A 19,630-nucleotide genomic window follows, 5' to 3' on the forward strand; every position below is an offset into this window, starting at 1 on the left:
ACCCCAAAGGTGCAGACTGATCATTATGGAGCTTGGATTCAATAAGGACCAGAAACCACTCCAGAAACAAATTGTTTCTCTGTAGAGATCTTTTTATTTATTTTATTATTTATTGTATTTATTTAGATTTATATACCGCCCTCCCCGAAGGCTCAGATGTTGAATTTGCCTTGTCAATTCAACATCTCCTCCAATGAGGTCATTCTCTCTTTTGGGTTGGATGATTTCAGATGCACTGTGCATTGTTCTGTAACACACTTGGTCTCCGGCATCTCTTCAACCATCATTTTGGAAATTATGTGTCTTCCTCCCTTCCTCAGTGCACCTGGCAAATATGAAAGCTTCTTCCACAGTTACTTGTTAACCTGTTCTTATTCCACCTTTCCTCGTAGTTCAAGGTGGCTTACAATAATACGAACTGTTTCGGTTAAAACCAAAATAAAATGGCAAATCTCTCCTCTTTGCTCTCCTTAAAAGAGCCCTGCCCTAAAACCAACCAACCAACCAACCCTCAAAAGCACCTGGCAAACTAGCAGGCCTTGAAGGACCTTCTGAAGCTCTCCAAGGAAGGGCTACCCCCTCACCTCTTCAGGTTTTTAAGATGCCACATTATTTTTCAGACCGGCAATTTCCTACTAGATACTGTCACAGACCCGCAGGGCCCTCATCCACCAGGCATTTAGTTGAGGTTAGTGACAACATCTATTGGGCCCCCAGAACCCCCCCCCCCAATCTAGACATGCTCTCTCTATGGGATTGTGGACGAAACGTTACCTGAACATGTTATGTAGGTTATGTTAATTGTTGATGATGTTAAGATTGTTGATACACTTACCAAACTTATCTTGTATTATTATTTATTTAATGTTTTCTGCAAACCGTCCTGAGCCGCAAGGGAGAGCCAGGGCCGGATTTACATGAAAAGAAGCCCTAGGCTATTCCGCTTATGTGGCCTTTTCACCTCCCGTTTTTAAGTTTGTAAATTACATGAGAGATAATAAAATACATCATCACTGTGATATATATCAATATGTTAAATGAAGCATGTTGTGATTGGTACTAACCTTTATAAAAATGTGGAATACAGGCTCCCTCTTGAGGCCCTAGGCTGAAGCCTAGTTAACCTATAGGAAAATCCTATAGGAAAACATGCCGCTGGGAGAGCGGCATATAAATGCAAACAAATCAAACAAAGAAACAAACGGACACTAGAAATTCTTCACCGGCTCCCTAGCTTATGCCGTCGAGCTTTGTGGAAGTATTTCTCCGCCCCCCCCCCCCCCCCAAGATGTGTCAGCCCTGTGGCTTTTATTAGTCCTTCGGCCCCAGTGAAAGGCATTCCGCAAGGAGGACCAACATATCCGTCCAGCTCCAGGCGGTCTCCTGCGGGCGCGCGCGACTTTCCTCCTGAAATCCTCCCGCTTTGTCCATCTAGCAGCTCAGCCGCCTCCCTGGCCGCTCTCTCGCTGCGGAGGTCTTTGTGCAATTTTTTTTTTTAAGCAATGGACGCCTAAGCTGTCCTCCCTCCCCCTCTCAACTGTTGAAAACTAGGCAACCAATACAAAAAAATAACCCCCTGAATGTGTTCAGAAACTAAACAGCTCTGCCGTCCAAGGAGAGAGAGAAGGGAGGGACATCCGAAGGGTGCAAAAGCGTCGAAGGGGCTGGCCCAGTTTCCCAGGGATTTCTCAACTACAGATCTAAACATCCAGGGAACTGAATGGGCCGGGGAAGTACAGCTTGTGCCCGGAGCCCCTGGCGGGCGGGCTAGCTGGCTGGCCGTCCAGATTGCAGCTGATGCGCTGCGCTGCCGGCCTCTCCCTCCCTCCCCCCGTCTCCCTCCCTCGCCGCCGCCCTTGCACAGTCCGGGAGTGACGCCCGGGAACGTTTCCCTGCCAAGGCTCCCTCCGACGGTGTCTGCGCTCCGCTTGCAACGCTTGGTCGGGGCTGGCCCCGAACACGCCCCGCCCCTCCTGCTTTATAGCTCCGGAGCCCCGGCTTTCACGCGACGGGATCGAGACGTCCCTTCCCGAAGAGGGGGGAAAAGCCCCCGAGGAAGCCCCCTAGAAGCAGCCAAAGGACGGTAAGTCGCTCGCGCGTTTCTTTGCAAAGCCTGTCGCTGTTCTCTGGCTACCGAACGTCGCTCCCGCCACTGCCCGTCGTTTGGGGGTTGTTTGCAAGGCTTGCTGAAGCCGGCAGGAATCCCTTTCCCTTAAAATCTGCCTGGTGGAAAGTCTGTCGGGGATCCAATGTAAGCGGTGGTTGGGGCGGGGGGGGGGGCTTGCCTTGGCTTGGCTTTCGCTTTGCGGGCGGCGGATTTTGTCACATGACCCAGCGGATAAACCACTTGAGGCTCCTGCGACGCAGAGATGCCCTAACAAGTGATGTGCACATTTTAAACACACGTGGGGCTTTCTTAAAGCCGGCGTTTGGAAGCAAGCCTGGGATATTGGGCTGCCCGCAGAACAGAAGCGCTCTGGTCGTCGTGGGTGGGGCACAGATTTTCCTAAGGAAGGCAGGATTCCAGGGGCTCCGTGCCAAAAGTGAAACTCCCGTTGGAGCAAAGGATAAGGCAGAGAAAAGAAAAGACCACAAGCTGCAGAAGAAAAGGGATACTGGGTTATACATTTTGCTTCTCCCCTCCACCTTTCTTTGGTTTGAATTTATATATATATATATATTTAAAGCCCGTCCCTTTTTTATTCGTGAAAAAATTGCAGTGCGTTCAGAATATTTCCCTAAACCTAATTTGGCACACACACACACACCCATTCTTAATTGTTTGCCACATCAAAAGTGTCAGCCTCCTTCAAACACATTTTAGTTTTTCGTAGGAGTGAAGTTCCTTAGACTTGTGGAGGATTTGCTCCATTTCATCAAAACAAAATAGTGTTTAATAATCCTGGAAACTCTGGGTAATTATTACTTGAGTCCCAAAAAGCAGTCAGTAGGCACAAAACAACTCCCCCCCTCCAAAATGAATAGGAACATAGGATTCATATCTTACTATAGGTGCTAATTTTCTGCCCCGTAGCATTTCCCCTAGCTTGCACCCAGATAATTTTGCCAGGCCTCTACGGCAGGGGTAGTCAACCTGTGGTCCTCCAGATGTTCATGGACAGCAATTCCCATGAGCCCCTGCCAGTGAACGCTGGCAGGGGCTCATGGGAATTGCAGTCCATGAACATCTGGAGGACCACAAGTTGACTACCCCTGCTCTACGGTATTACTACACTTGAATCTGTTCCTCCCGACAAAAGCATCAGGCTGGATCCAGCCGTCTCTTTCACTCAATGTCAGTCAGTTCCCCTCCCATTACAGCCCCCCCTTCCACATAGTTTTAATGCCTTGGATACCATAATTCTGAGCATAGCCTTTTTGAGTGGTCATCAGTGGAAACGCTGGTTGGTTTCAGCCCATTAACTCCTATTACTTAATGAGCTAGAAGAGCGGCCATCTATTAATGGGCAAGAAAAGTGATGTGGCTATTAGTTAAAGGGCTAGAAAGATGATGCAGAACAGCCAGAAATGGAATCTCCGTGTTGAATAAACATGCCTGTGGAAAGGAAGACACAAACGCAGAGGAAGTGTTTGCAAAATCACCCGTCTCTTCTGCATGTTCCCTTTCTAGTATAGCTCACAAGGAAAAAGCTAGTCATCATTTTAGAATGCTTGAAAGCTATTCCAAAAAGCTGCTGAGCATGTACACAGTGCGTTTCCTTCCCCACATTGTGCGCAGTGCTTGCATCGTACACATCTGGAAAGGAGAAAACTGCTTCTGGAACACTGGATTCCTAATGCTGCTTTAAAAAACAAAACAAAACTTAAGGTTCTCTCTCTGTAGTGCTAATGGAGCCACCTTATAGTCAAGCGTAAGCCCCCCCCCCCTTCTTCATGAAGCCATCATGAGTCAGAAATGACTTGAAGGAACCTAGCAGCAACAACAAATGGCCACCAGTTTGGTGTCATTTACTCTGGTTGTTCTCCTGCTTTCTATCAGCAGGGGAATAGTAAGGGTGGGGGAAAGCCAAAGATACATTTTTAAGAAACAGTGAATAGAACAACATCTCCAGAAGCCATGGTGATGCTGCCGCTGTCCACCAGATCCGGAGCAACAAGCCAGTGGTGGTGTGATGTTATTTATAAGCGAAAGGAGCCAATGCAGACAGGATGAGACATGTCCCCCGCTGGCACATCACCACACCCAACCACAGACAGAAAAGCTGAACAGCAGAAGATACAAACATGACGCAGCAATCTCAACCATGCAAATAATTTGATTGTAGTCACATGTCAGTGGTTATTGCGCTATTGTTGCAATCACAAAGATGCATTTGTAACCAGAGATCTGTGTAGACTTAGCCCTCCAGTTGCAAATGACTGCCATAGGGCAATATCTAGCCATGTGTGGTTTGAAGCCATTGTGGCATTCCCAGGTGCCCTTTGGCAGCCAGGCCGAAGAGGTCCCTGCAGATGCAAGTTCAGTTTCACTTATGCTGCGCAAGGCAACAAGTGACATTGTATTTCCTGGGAGGCCACACAGCGAGCATAGCCCTGGAACAACTGCTGATGATGGTGACTATGATTCAATCGCAGAACATCTACTTTGTATGCAGAAGGACCCAGATTCAATCCCCCACATCTCTAGGCAAAAGAATCACAAAGGAGTTGATGGGGAAATTCCCCTGCCAGAGAACCTAGACCAGGGGTAGTCAAACTGCGGCCCTCCAGATGTCCATGGACTACAATTCCCAGGAGCCCCTGCCAGCTGGCAGGGGCTCCTGGGAATTGTAGTCCATGGACATCTGGAGGGCCGCAGTTTGACTACCCCTGACCTAGACAGTGACTGCCAGTCAGACAGGCCAATGCTGCTCTTGAAAGATCAACAGGAGAGAAAATCCTGGCGAACCCTAGTGGGTGGACAGCCCTGTGGTCAAAAGAAGGTGATGTATTGCAAGGTGGGGGGACAGAGACTGTGTCACCAGGGGCCTACTATAGTGCACTATTGCTTGAATTTTGCAGGGCTCAGTGCCATTAGAGGAGACCAGCGCTGTCCAAACAGGTACCTCTGGGACAGGGCCTTCCACAGCCTAAAAGGGATCTCCTTCAGTTGGGCAGATGTGCATGAAGAAAACAGCCACACCCCTTAGCGGCCTGTGTGGGCAGGAAATCAGAACACATTGATTTGGGAATGCTTTTGCCTCTTTACTGGCAAAGGAATGTGGAAAACAAAGAAGCGGACACACCTAGTAGTGAAAGGGAGAGAAGGGGTTGAATCCCATCAGCTGGTCGTCTGGTGAAAAAAGACAGGGGTGTCTTAGTTGACCACACTAAAGGCCTGTGTTGAGAATCATGAGATAGACATGCATCAAAGCCTTCTTGGCTGGGGGCTGTAGTACAAGGGAGAATTGGGTGAGATATCTGGAAGCTCTCCCTGTCTCCTTTCCTCCACGCCATGAATAATCTTAAAATCTCTATCAACTGATGCTATAAGTAAAGCAATAGAAGAGGGGAGGCAGATAGAGGTCTAAAGCATTGTTTTCCTGCCAGCTGTTTTCTGAGCACCACCTTTCGAGATGCAGATTTGACACAGTCTCACTCTGTTCTCTTTCATGCCGAAGCTTCTACAGTCTATTTTTGAAGCATTTGCCTGGGAGTAAATTAGTCAGATGCATCTGCCCTCTGATTATACAAGACAGGCCTCAATTATTGACAGGCAGATCCCCATTTTCTTTTTTAGGTATCTGATTGCAACGCAACAGACAAGTTCTTGGTGGAGCATCTGGGGCATAGATCATAACTAGTCTGCAGCTCTTTCGGAACTAAGTGGCTGACCAGTATGGCACTGGGAAGCAAGATGCTTGAGAATCCTCGGTGGGATCCTCTTCCAGTACATTTCTTATTGTATCTGTCCTTGACTTTTAGCATGATAATAGCAACCGCAGGTGAACCTTAGTCTTGAAGTAGCTCAGAAGAACAGGTTCCACTTTGCAATGCAAAAGGTCCTAAGTTCAATCCCTCTGGTATCCTCAGTTAAAGAAGTAGTAGATGCTGGAGGAGAGAAATCTCTCTGCCTTGATACTTTGGAGAGCCACCATTGATCACCACAGGTGGTGCTGGGCTAGCAGACCAGACTCAGTACAACTCCCTACATTTAGCGTAGAAGTTGCCTGGCACTTTAGCAGACAAGCACAAGCAGTAAATTGGAATTGACACTGGGAATTCAGCATTCAGAACTTAATTCCCAGGTGTGTGTGGGCCTTATTTGGATTGGGGGTATGACACACACGGAGAAGAGGCTTGAGCTTTTCCTCTTACTTCATTTTCTCACTCTGAAACAGCTCAGTAACCACCATGTGTCCCCTTGGGAGCAACATGTAAGTTTCCTGAGAGGGACAGATGGCTATTTGAGGTTGGGGAGTGGTGTTCCTACCCTCCAGGTGGGACCTGGAATTTGTGCCTGCTGGAGGAAGTGGCAGCATCTAAGGGTTCACTCTGTAGCATTATCAACCCTTCACATTTCCATCCCTCCCCAAACTCAGCACTCCCTGCACAAAAGGCTCCAAGTCAGCGTCCCAAGCCACAGTTGGCAACTTCTAGGGAGAACGGATTAGTGCATCTGGCTATTATATCACAAGCACAGAACTTCCAGAATACATCCGGTTGATAGGACTGGGGCAAACACACAGGAGACACAAGGACTTTGAAACATATACTTTTTTTTTGGAGGGGGGGTGGGTCTCAGCACAAAGTGAGTAGTTGGATTAAATGCCTTTGATGGGTATATGTAACCCAGAGATCCTCTCCTGTGGATCTAGTTGCTTGACTTTCGTTTTCCTCTCGGTTTCCTGTTTGCGGCACACACTGTAAACCTGATTTGTTGTATAAGAGGGTCCTTTAAATCTCTATGGTGAGGAAAACAATGAATTAAAGCAACAGAGAAGCCTGAAAATTGTATCCTTTTTCCCCCTTTCTAATGAGAGCTCCATTCACGCCTGAGTTTGAAAAGCAGAAACTAACGCATCCTGATTTTGGCTCTTGGGCCAAAAGGGTTGCCTTTCAGAGCTGGGAAAGAGAGGTGTTTTCTTAAGGTGAAGAACAGTTCAGTTCTGCATTTTGGCGCCCAGAGAGTTAAACGTAATCCTTGCTTTGACTAATCTAATGTGATGAATCAAGGGCTTGGAGAGAATCGCAGGGAGGGTTTCCTTCCCAGATAGAAAGGAGGATGTGGGAATCGTGGTGGTTTTGCCACAAAAAAATGCAACCGTCATTTTTAAACATCTGTTATTCCTCTGCGAACTCACAGCTCCTTAATGGGCAAGGCTCACAGAGCTGCAGCTGGCCTTCCTGGCTAGCTGGGGCTGCCCTAATTCCAGTTCAAGCTTCACAGCAACATTTGGCGAATTGGTGTTTTTCTCCGAACTGGCAGAAATTCAGGCAGACCAAAGACCCTCTGCATATTAGATTGCCTATGAATTACTGATGGGTCAGAGGCTTGAAAAATTTAATCTCTGTTAAATAAATAACGCTTTCCCAGCTCACAATCCAAGAAGCTAAAGACAGATTTGTTCTAGGATCATTCCAATATGATAAGGATGCTCACGAAGATCCACCCTGAACTACTGGGAATTGGCAGGTCAAGGAGATGGAATTTGGAATCTTAGCCCATTTCTGGGGTGCCAGGAGAGGCACCAGTCACCTACTGATTTTTAATGAGCCATTTTTTGTTCTAAAGAAACAAATTGGCATACTTCAAGGCTGTAACTGTCGTGTCCTAAATTTAAGAAAACAGTTTTTTAAAAAAACGCTTGAATTGGAGCAGATGATTTCTTCAGGAAGGCCTGGATAAATTTGTAGCCAAACCAAATTGTTCTTTTATTTTGCATGATTGCAATGTTGTGTTTAGTGGGCTTTTATCTCCTGACTTTTTATGTAGCTCTTTCTTTGTTTTTTTCAGTTGAAAGGTTAGCATTTTGAAATACTAGCATTCCTTTTATAGTTATATCTTATCCTCAGTTGAATATAGAACTACACAAGGGGGCTAACACAGAAAATTGTATTGCTGTAATGTTCTCTCCCTGCTTTCTGTGAATTTGCCCCTAGCCTGTCAGCAGTAATTTATTGTTTTCTTTGTAATTCTGCTTTCTAACCTAATATAAGCCTCTAATGCAATTTATGACCAACACCCCCCTCCAAATAATCCAGATCACAACAAAACAGCAGAATAAAATACGAAATCACAGCTAGCAAAAAGTTTAACAAACTAGCAGTTAGATGGCATCAAAAGCCTGAATGAATAAAAACATTTAGAATTGCTGCCTGACAACCCCCCGCCGAAGTACCTGACGATCGTATTTTGTTTGGGTGCCACCGGAAAAAAGACCCTGTTTCCAGTGATGCATCAAGGAAATGGGAAACATGTTACAAAGCCATGGTACAGGTGAAGTGATCCTGCACAGGGCAGAGAGGGGAGAAATTAGCTGTATTAGCTAATAACCCACATTTTTTGTGAATTTGCATAAGCCCCTTTACAATAGTAATACCATACACCAGGGGTAGTCAAACTGCGGCCCTCCAGATGTCCATGAACGCTGAGCGAACGCTGGCAGGGGGCTCCTGGGAATTGTAGTCCATGGACATCTGGAGGGCCGCAGTTTGACTACCCCTGCCATACACCATGCATTATTAAAAGAAGTAAGAATAGATGCTGGCAGTCCCTTTTCAAAACTGTTACGTTTTGTTTTGATTTATTTGCCCTGTGACACTGCATGATACTTAACGCAGCCAGTGTTTGCCTGGTGTGAAGGGGCCAGTTTTGTAAAGTTCTTTCTCAGCTGCTTGCCTGATCCATAAAGGTCGTGTTGATACACTTTTAAAACAAGGTTTCTTATTTTGCTTTGCAGACTATCCACCATGAGGAGGTGGGTGGGGACCTGCTGGATAGCAGTCCTGTTCATCCTCCTGCTGGTTGACGATTCTCAGTCCAGAAGATCCAGCAGCAGCAGCAGCAGCAGGTCCAGCAGCAGCAGATCCAGCAGTAGTAGTAGGCCGAGCGGCGGCAGCAGGCCCAGTGGCGGCGGCAGCAGGCCCAGTGGCGGCAGCAGGCCGAGCGGCGGCAGCAGGCCCAGTGGCGGCAGCAGGCCCAGTGGTGGTGGCAGCAGACCCAGTGGTGGGAACAAACCTGGTTCCTCCTTTCCCAGCAGACCTGGTTCCTCTCCCATCAAGCCTGAATCTGTCCCCATCAAACCAGGCTCCTCCCCAGTCAGGCCTGATTCTGTCCCCATCAAACCAGGCTCCTCCCCAGTCAGGCCTGATTCTGTCCCCATCAAACCAGGCTCCTCCCCAGTCAGGCCTGATTCTGTCCCCATCAAACCAGGCTCCTCCCCAGTCAGGCCTGATTCTGTCCCCATCAAACCAGGCTCCTCCCCAGTCAAACCTGACTCCCCTGCAGGAAACCCTGTTAATCCCCCCCCTTACAATCCGGCTTACCCCCAGAACCCTGCTCACCCCCCACAAAACCCAGCTCACCCACCACCATACGTCCCACAAAACCCAGCTCATCCCCCCCAGCACTACCCACAAAACCCTGCTTATCCACCACAAAACCCAGGTTACCCACAGAACCACCCACAAAACCCTGTGTACCCCCCTCAAAACCCTGGCTACCCCCACAATCCTGCTCACCCCCCTCAAAACCCTGCTTATCCACCACAAAACCCAGGTTACCCACAAAACCCTGTATACCCCCCTCAAAACCCTGGCTACCCACACAATCCTGCACATCCCCCACAAAATCCCAACTATCCACAAAACCCTGGTCACCCCCCACCGTATCCTGGCCAACCTCCAGCATATCCGGGTCACCCCCCACCGTACCCTGGTCACCCCCCACACTATCCTGCTCAGCCACCCCGACAGCCTGGTTATCCCGTAAATCCTGCCTTTCCTAGCCATACAGGAGGAAGCAGCTGGGGCCACTATGACAGTAAGCCGTGGAAACCTAAGAAACCAAAGATGAAGCACATAGCGGGAGCGGCTCTCGGAGGAGCTGCCGTAGGAGCGATCGGCGGCTACCTCTTAGGCAGCGCCATGTCTAACATGCGTTTTCGTTTTCACAACCCTGCCGAGGAACGGTGGTGGTACGAAAACCGAAATCGTTACCCTGATCAAGTTTACTACCCACAGTATGACCAGCCGGTTGTGAAGGATGTGTTTGTGAGAGACTGCGTCAACGTCACCGTGCGGGAGTACATCGAGCCCTCCGGAAGTGAGACGCCAGATGAGCTGGAAGCCACGGTTGTGACCCGAGTCGTCCATGAAATGTGCACCGAGCAGTACCGCTTGGTGTCAGGGGCCCCAGAGGGAGGTAGCTGGAGCCGTTCTCGTGTCGAGCCGTGGAAACCGAAGACCCCCAAGCTCGAGACGCCGCAAGCGGCAAAAGAAACGGTGACAGTTGCCCCAAGGGGAGCTGTTGTTGGCCCCCTCTTAGGCAGCCCCATGTCGAATATGAGCTTTCATTTTAACAACACGGATGAGGAACGCTGGTGGTATGAGAATCGCAATAATTACTCGGACCGAGTTTACTACCTGGAGTACAGCCAGCCTGTTTTGCAGGATGTGTTTGTGGGAGACTGTATGAACGTCACCTTGGAGAAGTTTCTGGAGCCCACCGGGAATCAAACCGCCGATGAAATGGAGGAGAGGGTGGTGAAGCAAGTGGTCCACAAAATGTGCACAGAACAGTACTGGTTGGTGATGGGCGCTGCTGGAGGAGCTTCCTGGAGCCATGGTGAGAGCGAGCCGTGGAAATCTCAGACAGCCAAGCCCCACATGTCCCGTATGGAAGAGGAAGCAATTCTGTATGCAACCGTTGCAGGCGTTGGCGTTATCCGCTTGGAAAGTGCGGCAGCTCACTCTGGCTCCAACATGGCTGGCCAGAAAACACCAAATTCAGGCATTACTAAGCTTCTGGCCAACCTTCCCCTGCTTTGGATCAACTCATTCGCCTTCTGTTTCCTGACACACTGAGGTCACCCAGGTGAAGCCTCTCTGTTGATGTTGATCCAGCGGATGTTCAGAAAGAACAAGGCCTGTCACATGTGATGACATAACTCTGTATAACGGCTTGCCTTGTAGTTCCTGTAACGCTATGTGATGCAAACTGTGTGTGTGTTTGGAGAACATACTCTTGCTTATGCACCGTTTTGATGGCATAGCCTTGCAAGCAATTATCTGTTGAATTTTAGAGAACATACAAGCTTGCCATGATTACTCACACCTTCTTTATGGCTGTCTGATTCTGCATCTCACAACTCAAAAAGGCTTGCTAGGGAAGAGGCTATGCACTTATTAAGGGGGGGGGTAATGTAGATTAAAATCTACCCTTTTTCATTGGCAGTGGGGCCTATTATAAATATCACTTAAGCATGAAAATATAAGGACTCCCATCCTGAAACACAAATAATTTATAGGTCAGCCCCAATTACAACATCAAGGTGTTCTTACAATTCTGTTCTCTATGTTACTTTAGTCAAAGGTCTGATTCTAAGGCAGCTGGCGTAGCACCATGGCTATAGGGTCAGGATAGACCTTGAGAGAGTCAGGCTGAAGTTCTTACTGCCTTGGGTGATCTTGAATCAGCCATTTTCTCTCAGCCTGACCTACCTCACAGGTTGTTGTGAGGATAAAATGGAGATGAAGAGAAGCCATGTGCATTGTAAGGAAGGGCAGATGTGATGAATATCATGGAAAGGATCTCCAAATCTAAACTTGCTTGACAACCTTCCATTATGTAATAAGTGTGGCAGGACAAGAAATGAAAATGACCTGTGCTTGGTGTAGTGGTTAGGAGTGCGGACTTCCAATCTGGCAAGCCAGGTTTGATTCCCCGCTTCCCCACATGCAGCCAGCTGGGTGACCTTGGGCTGTTCACGGCACTGATAAAGCTGTTCTGACCGAGCAGTGATATCAGGGCTCTCTCAGCCTCACCCACCTCACAGGGTGTCTGTTGTGGGGAGAGGAAAGGGAAAGCGACTGTAAGCCGCTTTGAGCCTCCTTCGGGTAGGGAAAAGCGGCATATAAGAACCAACTCTTCTTTTTCTTCTTCTTTTATGCTCCTCATGTGAAAGACGGCTACAGCAGGATGCATGAACTAGCTCCACACTGAGAACACACATACCCCCATAGTTCTCTTTCCATCGAACAACAGTTCACTTAAATAACTTTATTCATGGTTTCCTCAGGAACAAGATATGGCCACGTGCTTGTGAGAAAGTTCACGGGGACATTGTTGTCCCCGTCTAAAATGAACTGATCTAAATGTATGGGTGTGAAGAAATTCAATCATTAAACTGAATCTATGGCTCAGATTGTTATTTCAGTGGAAGATAAATTCATGTCTCTCTCCTCCCTTCCCCATTTGCAGTCTTTATATTGTGGCAAAATTCAGTTATAGATACTCAGATACAAATGCACTAAACAAAGAAATGTTCTTTGTGCTCAATGCTAAGTGATGAATCTTACACTGGATGAAGGAAGATGTTCTAAAGCGGATCCAATTTCTATGTAAATCAAGAGAACACACACTTCCATTAAAGCATATGATGATGAAACTATGCCAGATCACTAGAATTTTTATATATCAGTTGTCACTAGAACAGGGAGAAATATGAAATAAACATTGTGGAATCATTAAAACCCCACAATGCATTTCACTGTAATGAAGTTTACTTCCTATAATAAGGACAGGACCTTTTAAAGACACAGCTGGTAAATGAATGTTTAGCCTGCCTTTCAGATAAGCAAAAAAAGAATTCTGGATCCACAAGCAAAGTGCAGATCACCCTCAGTCTGCAGGATCCTTAGGTCTGCAGTGGGGTTTGGATCTCAGATGAGCAGGGTTCTGAACTATCAGGATCTTGAACACAGCCAGTATTCACTTATTAGTGCTATTGGCTGAGGGAAATGTCTCCCCCCCCCCCATCCTGCCCTCTGCTCAGCCTCCTGTGGGAGGGAGGCTGAGGAAAAAAGGAACCAAGCCGGTTCGGTCCACAGTATGAACAACAGGAGAATAAATGCGCATCCCTCCATTGAAGTCCATGGCCCAAGGAGTGGAGTGCGATGTCCCTGGGCACACTCATGGGAAAGTTCTTCAGGTCATGGTTAGACCTTCCGAAACGGCTTATCTGAAATCCTTATAGTGGGAAGAAATTCCATCCTTAAAATGGATCTATTACCCAGGATATTATGTTATTGAAGAGCCAAATGCACTTCTCTTTCCCCACTTCCCCATTTGCAGTCCTTGCCTTGTTGCAAAATGAGGTTAATGGGACCCTGGGATACTGCAAATGTACTAAATAAATAAACAAGTGATGAATTTTCCCCTGGAGGAAGGAAGATGTTCTACAGCGGCAACATTCCATGTCAATGAAGCAAATGTACCCTAACATTAAAGGATATGATGTTGAAACTGTTGGATTTATGGGATTAGCAGAATGTTTAACTGGTTTGGGTGTTTTGGCAAGGAACAAAAAACAAACAAACAGGGCCTCTATCTTGGCAAACTAATATGAGTCCTTTTTTGAAAGGACAGGATAGAGAAGAGAGGATTATAATCTGTTTCAACTAACTAGGATGGATGGAGAGACAAGAAAGCACGTCCTGCTGTCATATTGTCAAGATGTAGTGTTGGGTGAAGAGAAGGTGTTAGAGGTCAAAAGGAGGAATCCCTAAGACTAGCTACACATCAGAGGGATAGCACCAGAGCAGTAGCATAATAGAGTTTGAAGTGACCTCCTGGGTCATCTAGTCCAACCCCCCTCCCCCCGCACAATGCAGGACACTCACAATCCTATCGCTCATCCACTGTCACCTGCCACCCCCTTGAACCTTCACAGAATCAGCCTCTCCATCAGATGGCTATCCACCCTCTCTTTTAAAAGTTCTCTTTTCTTTAAAATACACCCCCCGTAAAGTGTCTTGGCTCATGGATTACTCAGGAATGAGATACGACCACTTGATATACTCATGGAAAAGAGAAAAGGGGCGTTGCTAGACTTTTCTGAATGTTCTAAAATTGTCATGGTTCCACAGGGCGTATACAACAGAACTCTGCCTATGGTTGCAGCTAGGATGACCTAGACATCCAATGGGCTTCCCTCCTCTCCTTTCCACATTCCTCTCCTTCCTCTATCAGGTTTCTCCTGCAGGAGGTAGCTTTACCATCACCATGATCCTGAAATTGCCAGCTATACTGTAATGGCAATGGAATAAACTGTATTTTATTATGTTTTTTTCTAATGTACATAGCGGTAGTAAAATGCCCCAAGCCTGTCATTGGGGAGAGGCCATCTAGAAATTAAATTATAAATAAATAAAAGGAATATATATATATATAAGATAAAAAGATTTTCATCTTACTGAAAAGCTGAATGCATGCCTGCAGCTGGACAACAAGAGAATAAATGCAGATTACTGACACTCAATACATAAATAGCCCAATGAAGTGCAGAACAAATAAAAAATACCAACATGATATCTGTTTCTGAGAGCTTTATTTTTAATGCTCGGTGTTTCTGCATTCGGAAGAAAAGGATCGGATGAGTTCAAACCCTGGCACGTAATACTGTTTGCATGTGGCCCTTGCAGGTGTGAGTCCTGAGGCATAACCCTCCCCTTTAAAATGGAACTGGGCCATAACAAGGCATTCACTACCATTCATCTTTAAGAAGAGAAGAAGAACTGCCCCCCCCCCGCACTTTTCTCTACCCTAAGGGGACTTAAAGTAGCTCACATAACTGGCATCTTGTGAAGCAGGCGAGGCTGAGAATACCCTGAGAGAACTCTGACTGGCCCAGGGTCACCCCACAGGCTGGGGCCAGTTTGGTGTCGTGGTTAGGAGTGTGGACGAGTTCGATTCTGTAGCCACATGCAGCCAGCTGGGTGACCTTGGGCTCGCCATGGCACTGATAAGGCTGTTCTGACCAAGTAGTGATATCAGGGCTCTCTCAGCCTCACCCACCTCACAAGGTGTCTGTTGTGGGGAGAGGAAGGGCAGGCGACTGTAAGCCGCTTTGAGACTCCTTCAGGTGGGGAAAAGCGACATAGAAGGACCAACTCTTCTTCGTGTGGTCAAGTGGGGAATCAAGCCCAGTTCTCCAGACTACAGTTTACTGCAGGGGTAGTCAACCTGTGGTCCTCCAGATGTCCATGGACTACAATTCCCATGAGCCCCTGCCAGCATTTCCTGGCAGGGGATCATGGGAATCATAGTCCGTAGACATCTGGAGGACTACAGGTTGACTACCCCTGGCCTACTGTCCTTAACCATTTCTTCATGCTGGCTTTAAGGAGGAGGGTGCTCACATTTTAACAGCAAAAGTTCAAAATGCTAGTAGCCCCATTCATAGATAGGAGCCTGGGCCGGCTCTTGTCTGGTTTTGCCTCAAGTACAGTTGTCAGCAGGAATGATCCCACTAAAGAAAGGCCAGCCAGCCAATGAGGTCAAAGAAAGAGGGCAGAAGGCAAGGTATGTGAAAGTGATAAACCCATAGCAAGAAGCAAACACTTAAGCAGAAGGCTCAGGTCATGAGGTGCTGTCTGGGCAGGCACCAAAGGATGCCTCTAGCAGTGGCCTTTTGGCAACCCACAAGGCAGCTGAAGTCAAAGAAGCAGCCACATCCCTTAGCCCCAAGGAAGAGCTGCTTCTTGATGGGTGTGTGTGTGTATTTATGAAGGGGCCAAACACACCTGCTTGGGAAAACCCTTTGCTTCTTTCCTAGCAGGAGGCTGATGAAACCAAAAGCCTTGGCGGCCTTGGAACCAAGCAGTGGCAGATAGGTTTGGTTTTGTTCCAGAACGCAGTGGAGAAACCACTAGAGGTCTGGCCTGTCACAGTTCTGAATTTGGAAAGCAGGGGAGGCTGCCAAGGTTTTTAAAATGGCGGCAACACACAGCCCCAGAGTCCCTGTTTTTTGGTACCCCTCCATGATGAATCTCAGCCTAATTCCTTGGAATGTTTCAGATATACTTTTTAGGCAGAGATAGGAGTTCTTTTGAGTGCATGTTTCCTTCGGATTGAACTCACTCCCCTGCTGTGAAGAGTTTGTTGACATCCCCGTGTTTTTCACAAGCCTGTTGCATAGAGAATAAAGCATCACTCACCTTAAATAAATCAGTATAGGGGCAGAGGTGAAGAGAAGTTTAAAACATTGCTTAACTGTTTGGGATGGGCGAAGGAGAAGAAGAAGAAGAAGAAGAGTTAGTTCTCATGCTCTGCTTTTCTCTCCATGAAGGAGTCTCAAAGCGGCTTACAGTCGCCTTCCCTTTCCTCTCCCCACAACAGACACCCTGTGAGGTGGGTGAGGCTGAGAGAGCGCTGATATCACTGTTTGGTCAGAACAGTTTTATCAGTGCTGTGGCAAGCCCAAGGTCACCCAGCTGGCTGCATGTGGGGTAGAGCAGAATCGAACCCAGCATGCCAGATTAGAAGTCCGCACTCCTAACCACTACACCAAACTGGGAAATACTGGTTTACAGAGAGAGTGATTAGAATGTGGAATTTGCTGCCAGAGGGTGTGGTGATGGCCATAGAGAATAAACAGCTCCAAAAGGGGATTAGATAGATGCATAGAGGACAGGTCGGTCAGTGGCTACTAGCCGTGGTTCCTAAAGGGATATTTGGGGGCGCTGATAATCTGAACTCCAGAGCCACAGAGCAACATTAAGTAAACATTAAGTAAAGGCCTCAGCCTCTATGATGTGTTGTTGGCTGTTGTGTGAGACAGAATTCTGGGCTAGAAGGACTATTACTGCCAGGTTTTTGCTGGGCACTGTTTGAGTTGCAAATATATCACAGTCCCTCCCTGCTGGCTTTGATTCAAAAGCTTCTACATTCTATTTTTGACGCATTTGCCTGGGACTAAGACAGTCACATGCATCTGTCCTCATGCTAAACAAGATGAGTGTTAGTTATTCACTGGCCCTTCCATTCTCACTTTCTTCTTAGGAATTATCTCCACCATAGGGATGTTTGGTAACAACCCCATCCCCAGTGCTTAAGTGGCAAGTATACAATGTCACCTGCCCACAGGTTGATAAATACAGAGCTGAGAATCCAGCTAGGAGGGGTTTGCTTCTCTCGCACCTGTCTAATTGCATCTGTCACTGGCTTCTGGCAGGTTAGCAGCAGTATCATCTGAGCCTTTTGCTTGAGGAGGGGCAGTGGCTCCGTGGAAGAGGCCTTGCACACCAAAGGTCATAGGTTCAGTCCTTGGTATCACCAGTTACAGGATGACAGGGAGTCCAGGCTGGGAATAATCTTTCTGTGCCTAAGTGTTTGGAAAGCTGCCACTGATCACAGCAGACAATGGTAAGCTAGCAGATCAGAAGTCTGATTCAGCAAATGGAAATATGTTTATTATGTTTATTATCAACATGAGCACTTAATGGATTAATGTGTATCCCAAATTGTTCTTTTCTTGAGGAACTTTAGGTCGGGGGCAGATGTTTGGATCCCCATGACCCTGGAATAGGTTCAAGCACAAAACTTGCAGAGCATATTTGGTCAATGGGACCATGGGCAGCACAAAGTCAGACAAGGACTTTGCATGATGTATTTAGGGGACCCCATTCCATTCCATAGAGCCAGGAAGATGGATAAAGTGCTGTTTCTGGACCTGGAACTCCTCTGCTGCAGCCAGTCTAGTGGCTTTTAAGCTTGTCTGTTTTTCAAATGGCCTCCCTTGCCGTATCCTTAACAGCAGATTCTGCATTCAGCTGATGAGAGTGCTTCCATATCTCCACACTCTTTAAAAGCTTCATCTGCTAATTCTTGCGGTTCTAAATGCTTATTAAAGTAGCTACAGACTCAGGCTGAAAAAAACAAAAACAAACCCTAGCTACTTTCCTTTGCCTGTTCTTTGTTTCCTCCCACTGGCCTCCTGCCATGGGCTCTGCATTTCTCTTTGCATGCTTGCAGTGCATGTGCAAACTGATCTATTATGACATAAGATCTTTAAATCTCTATGCTGTGTGTGTGTGGGTTTGTGGGGGAGAATAAGGAATTAAAGCAACAGGGAAGCATCCAAATGATATCTTGATTTCTATTTTCTTTTCCATAGGAGCGCCATTAACACAGGTGTTTGTTTGAAAAGCCAAAATTTAAGCATTCTGATCTGGGCTCTTGGGCAAGGGTTGTCTTCTACAGCTGGGAAACATTTTTTTTTTTTAAGCAAAGCAAACAGTGCAGTTCTGCATCATGGTACCCAGAGGGTTAAATGCAACCTTTGTTCTCTGATCAGATGTGGTGAATCAGACTTCTAATCTGCCTAGCAGGGGGGATTTCCTCAAATCAAAAAGGAGGGCATGGAAAGGATGACATTTTGGAGGCGGGGAAAGGATGAGAAACTGAGATTCTCCCTGCCACCCTGTTCTTTCAGGCATGTTTCTGCTTTTCTTTGCAAAATATCTACAGGTTCTATCAGAGAGGAAAGCAGCATCTTCATGTTGTGCTACTTGCTGCATTTTTAATTATTTGTTTTTCCTTTGCTAACTCACAGCTCTGTAAAGGGCGAGGCTCATAGCTGCAGCCGGCCTTCCTGGCTAGATGGGGCTGCCCTAATTCCAATTCAAGCTTCAATGCAGTGAATGGAGAATCTGTGTTTTTCTCTAAGCTGGCTGAAGCTTAGCCACACCAAAGTGCCTCCGCATATTTGATTCTCTATAAATGGCTAATGTGCCAGGGATATAAAAAGTTAAACAGCTGTATTTGTAAAGCTTGAAGAATGGATGTTTCTCAAATAAATAACTTCTTATCTGGTTCGCAGTGAGAGAAGCTAAAGAGAGATTTTTCCTAGGATCACTTATGGGCAAAGAGGGGCATAATGAAGCTGGGGGTGGGGGTGGGAGGAAATCTCGAACTGGGCAGGTAAAGCAGATTGAATTTGGAGCCCTGCCACTTTGTGAGTTAAATTTATTGTTTATGGCCATAGACAGGCACAATATAAAACTAACAGTACAGAATAAATACAAAATATGCAATATAAAATACAACATTTGGATTAAAACAAAGATACTGGAGACATATTTTCTTGTAATAAAGCAGTGTGAGACCAACAAGAACCCCACGGTTTAATGAAGCTGGTATACCTGCGCTTTGATTTCAAAACTTTTTCTTGCTTGACTCTTAGCAGCCAGAGCAAAAAATGCAACTCTATTAGTTTTAGAGGGATCATCATCAGATAGCAGAAATGAGAGTTTTTCAAGAAAAGGAGGGAAAATTGGGTAGGATCCGGTCGAGAAATGTTGCTCTTGGTTCTTTGGGGAAAGGGCAGAATAGTACATAATGTTGTATATCTTCTGGAACTGGGATAACATATAAACAGAGGCATAATTTGGAATCTCGGCAAACCTTCCAGTTAGAAATGCCAATAGAATGGTCTAGAATAGCAAAGTGGCAAAGCTGAGATTTTTTTTTTCTGAAGTGATAATATGGAGCTCTTTCTCGATTGGTCTTCATTAATTTAAACAAAGGGGAGAACTTAGAATGCAATATTAATTGCCTTTCGTAAGAGGCGGTGATCTTAAAAATCCAGACCTGTAAATTAAACCACTTTGTGTGTGTGTGTGTGTG

The 19,630-nt window shown here is 46.6% G+C and overlaps 1 protein-coding gene across 1 annotated transcript; it reads left to right on the top strand.

Moving 5' to 3' along the window:
- The first annotated feature begins 1,571 nt into the window (after positions 1-1,571).
- On the top strand, positions 1,572-13,468 carry LOC143821441 (uncharacterized). Its single transcript, XM_077305390.1, has 2 exons — positions 1,572-2,083; positions 8,904-13,468. Exons 1-2 carry the CDS (start codon positions 1,581-1,583, stop codon positions 11,026-11,028), a joined length of 2,628 nt encoding a protein of 875 aa, XP_077161505.1. The 5' UTR covers positions 1,572-1,580; the 3' UTR covers positions 11,029-13,468.
- Positions 13,469-19,630: the final 6,162 nt, after the last annotated feature.

The sequence above is a fragment of the Paroedura picta genome, chromosome 12 (genome assembly GCF_049243985.1).
Source record: "Paroedura picta isolate Pp20150507F chromosome 12, Ppicta_v3.0, whole genome shotgun sequence".
In the NCBI taxonomy this organism is placed as follows: domain Eukaryota; kingdom Metazoa; phylum Chordata; class Lepidosauria; order Squamata; family Gekkonidae; genus Paroedura; species Paroedura picta.

Coding starts and splice junctions, on each gene's coding strand:
- LOC143821441 (XM_077305390.1), top strand. CDS start 1,581: ATGTGTTCAGAAACTAAACAGCTCTGCCGTCCAAGGAGAGAGAGAAGG. Junction 2,084..8,903: donor CTAGAAGCAGCCAAAGGACG/GTAAGTCGCTCG, acceptor TTTGCTTTGCAG/ACTATCCACCATGAGGAGGT.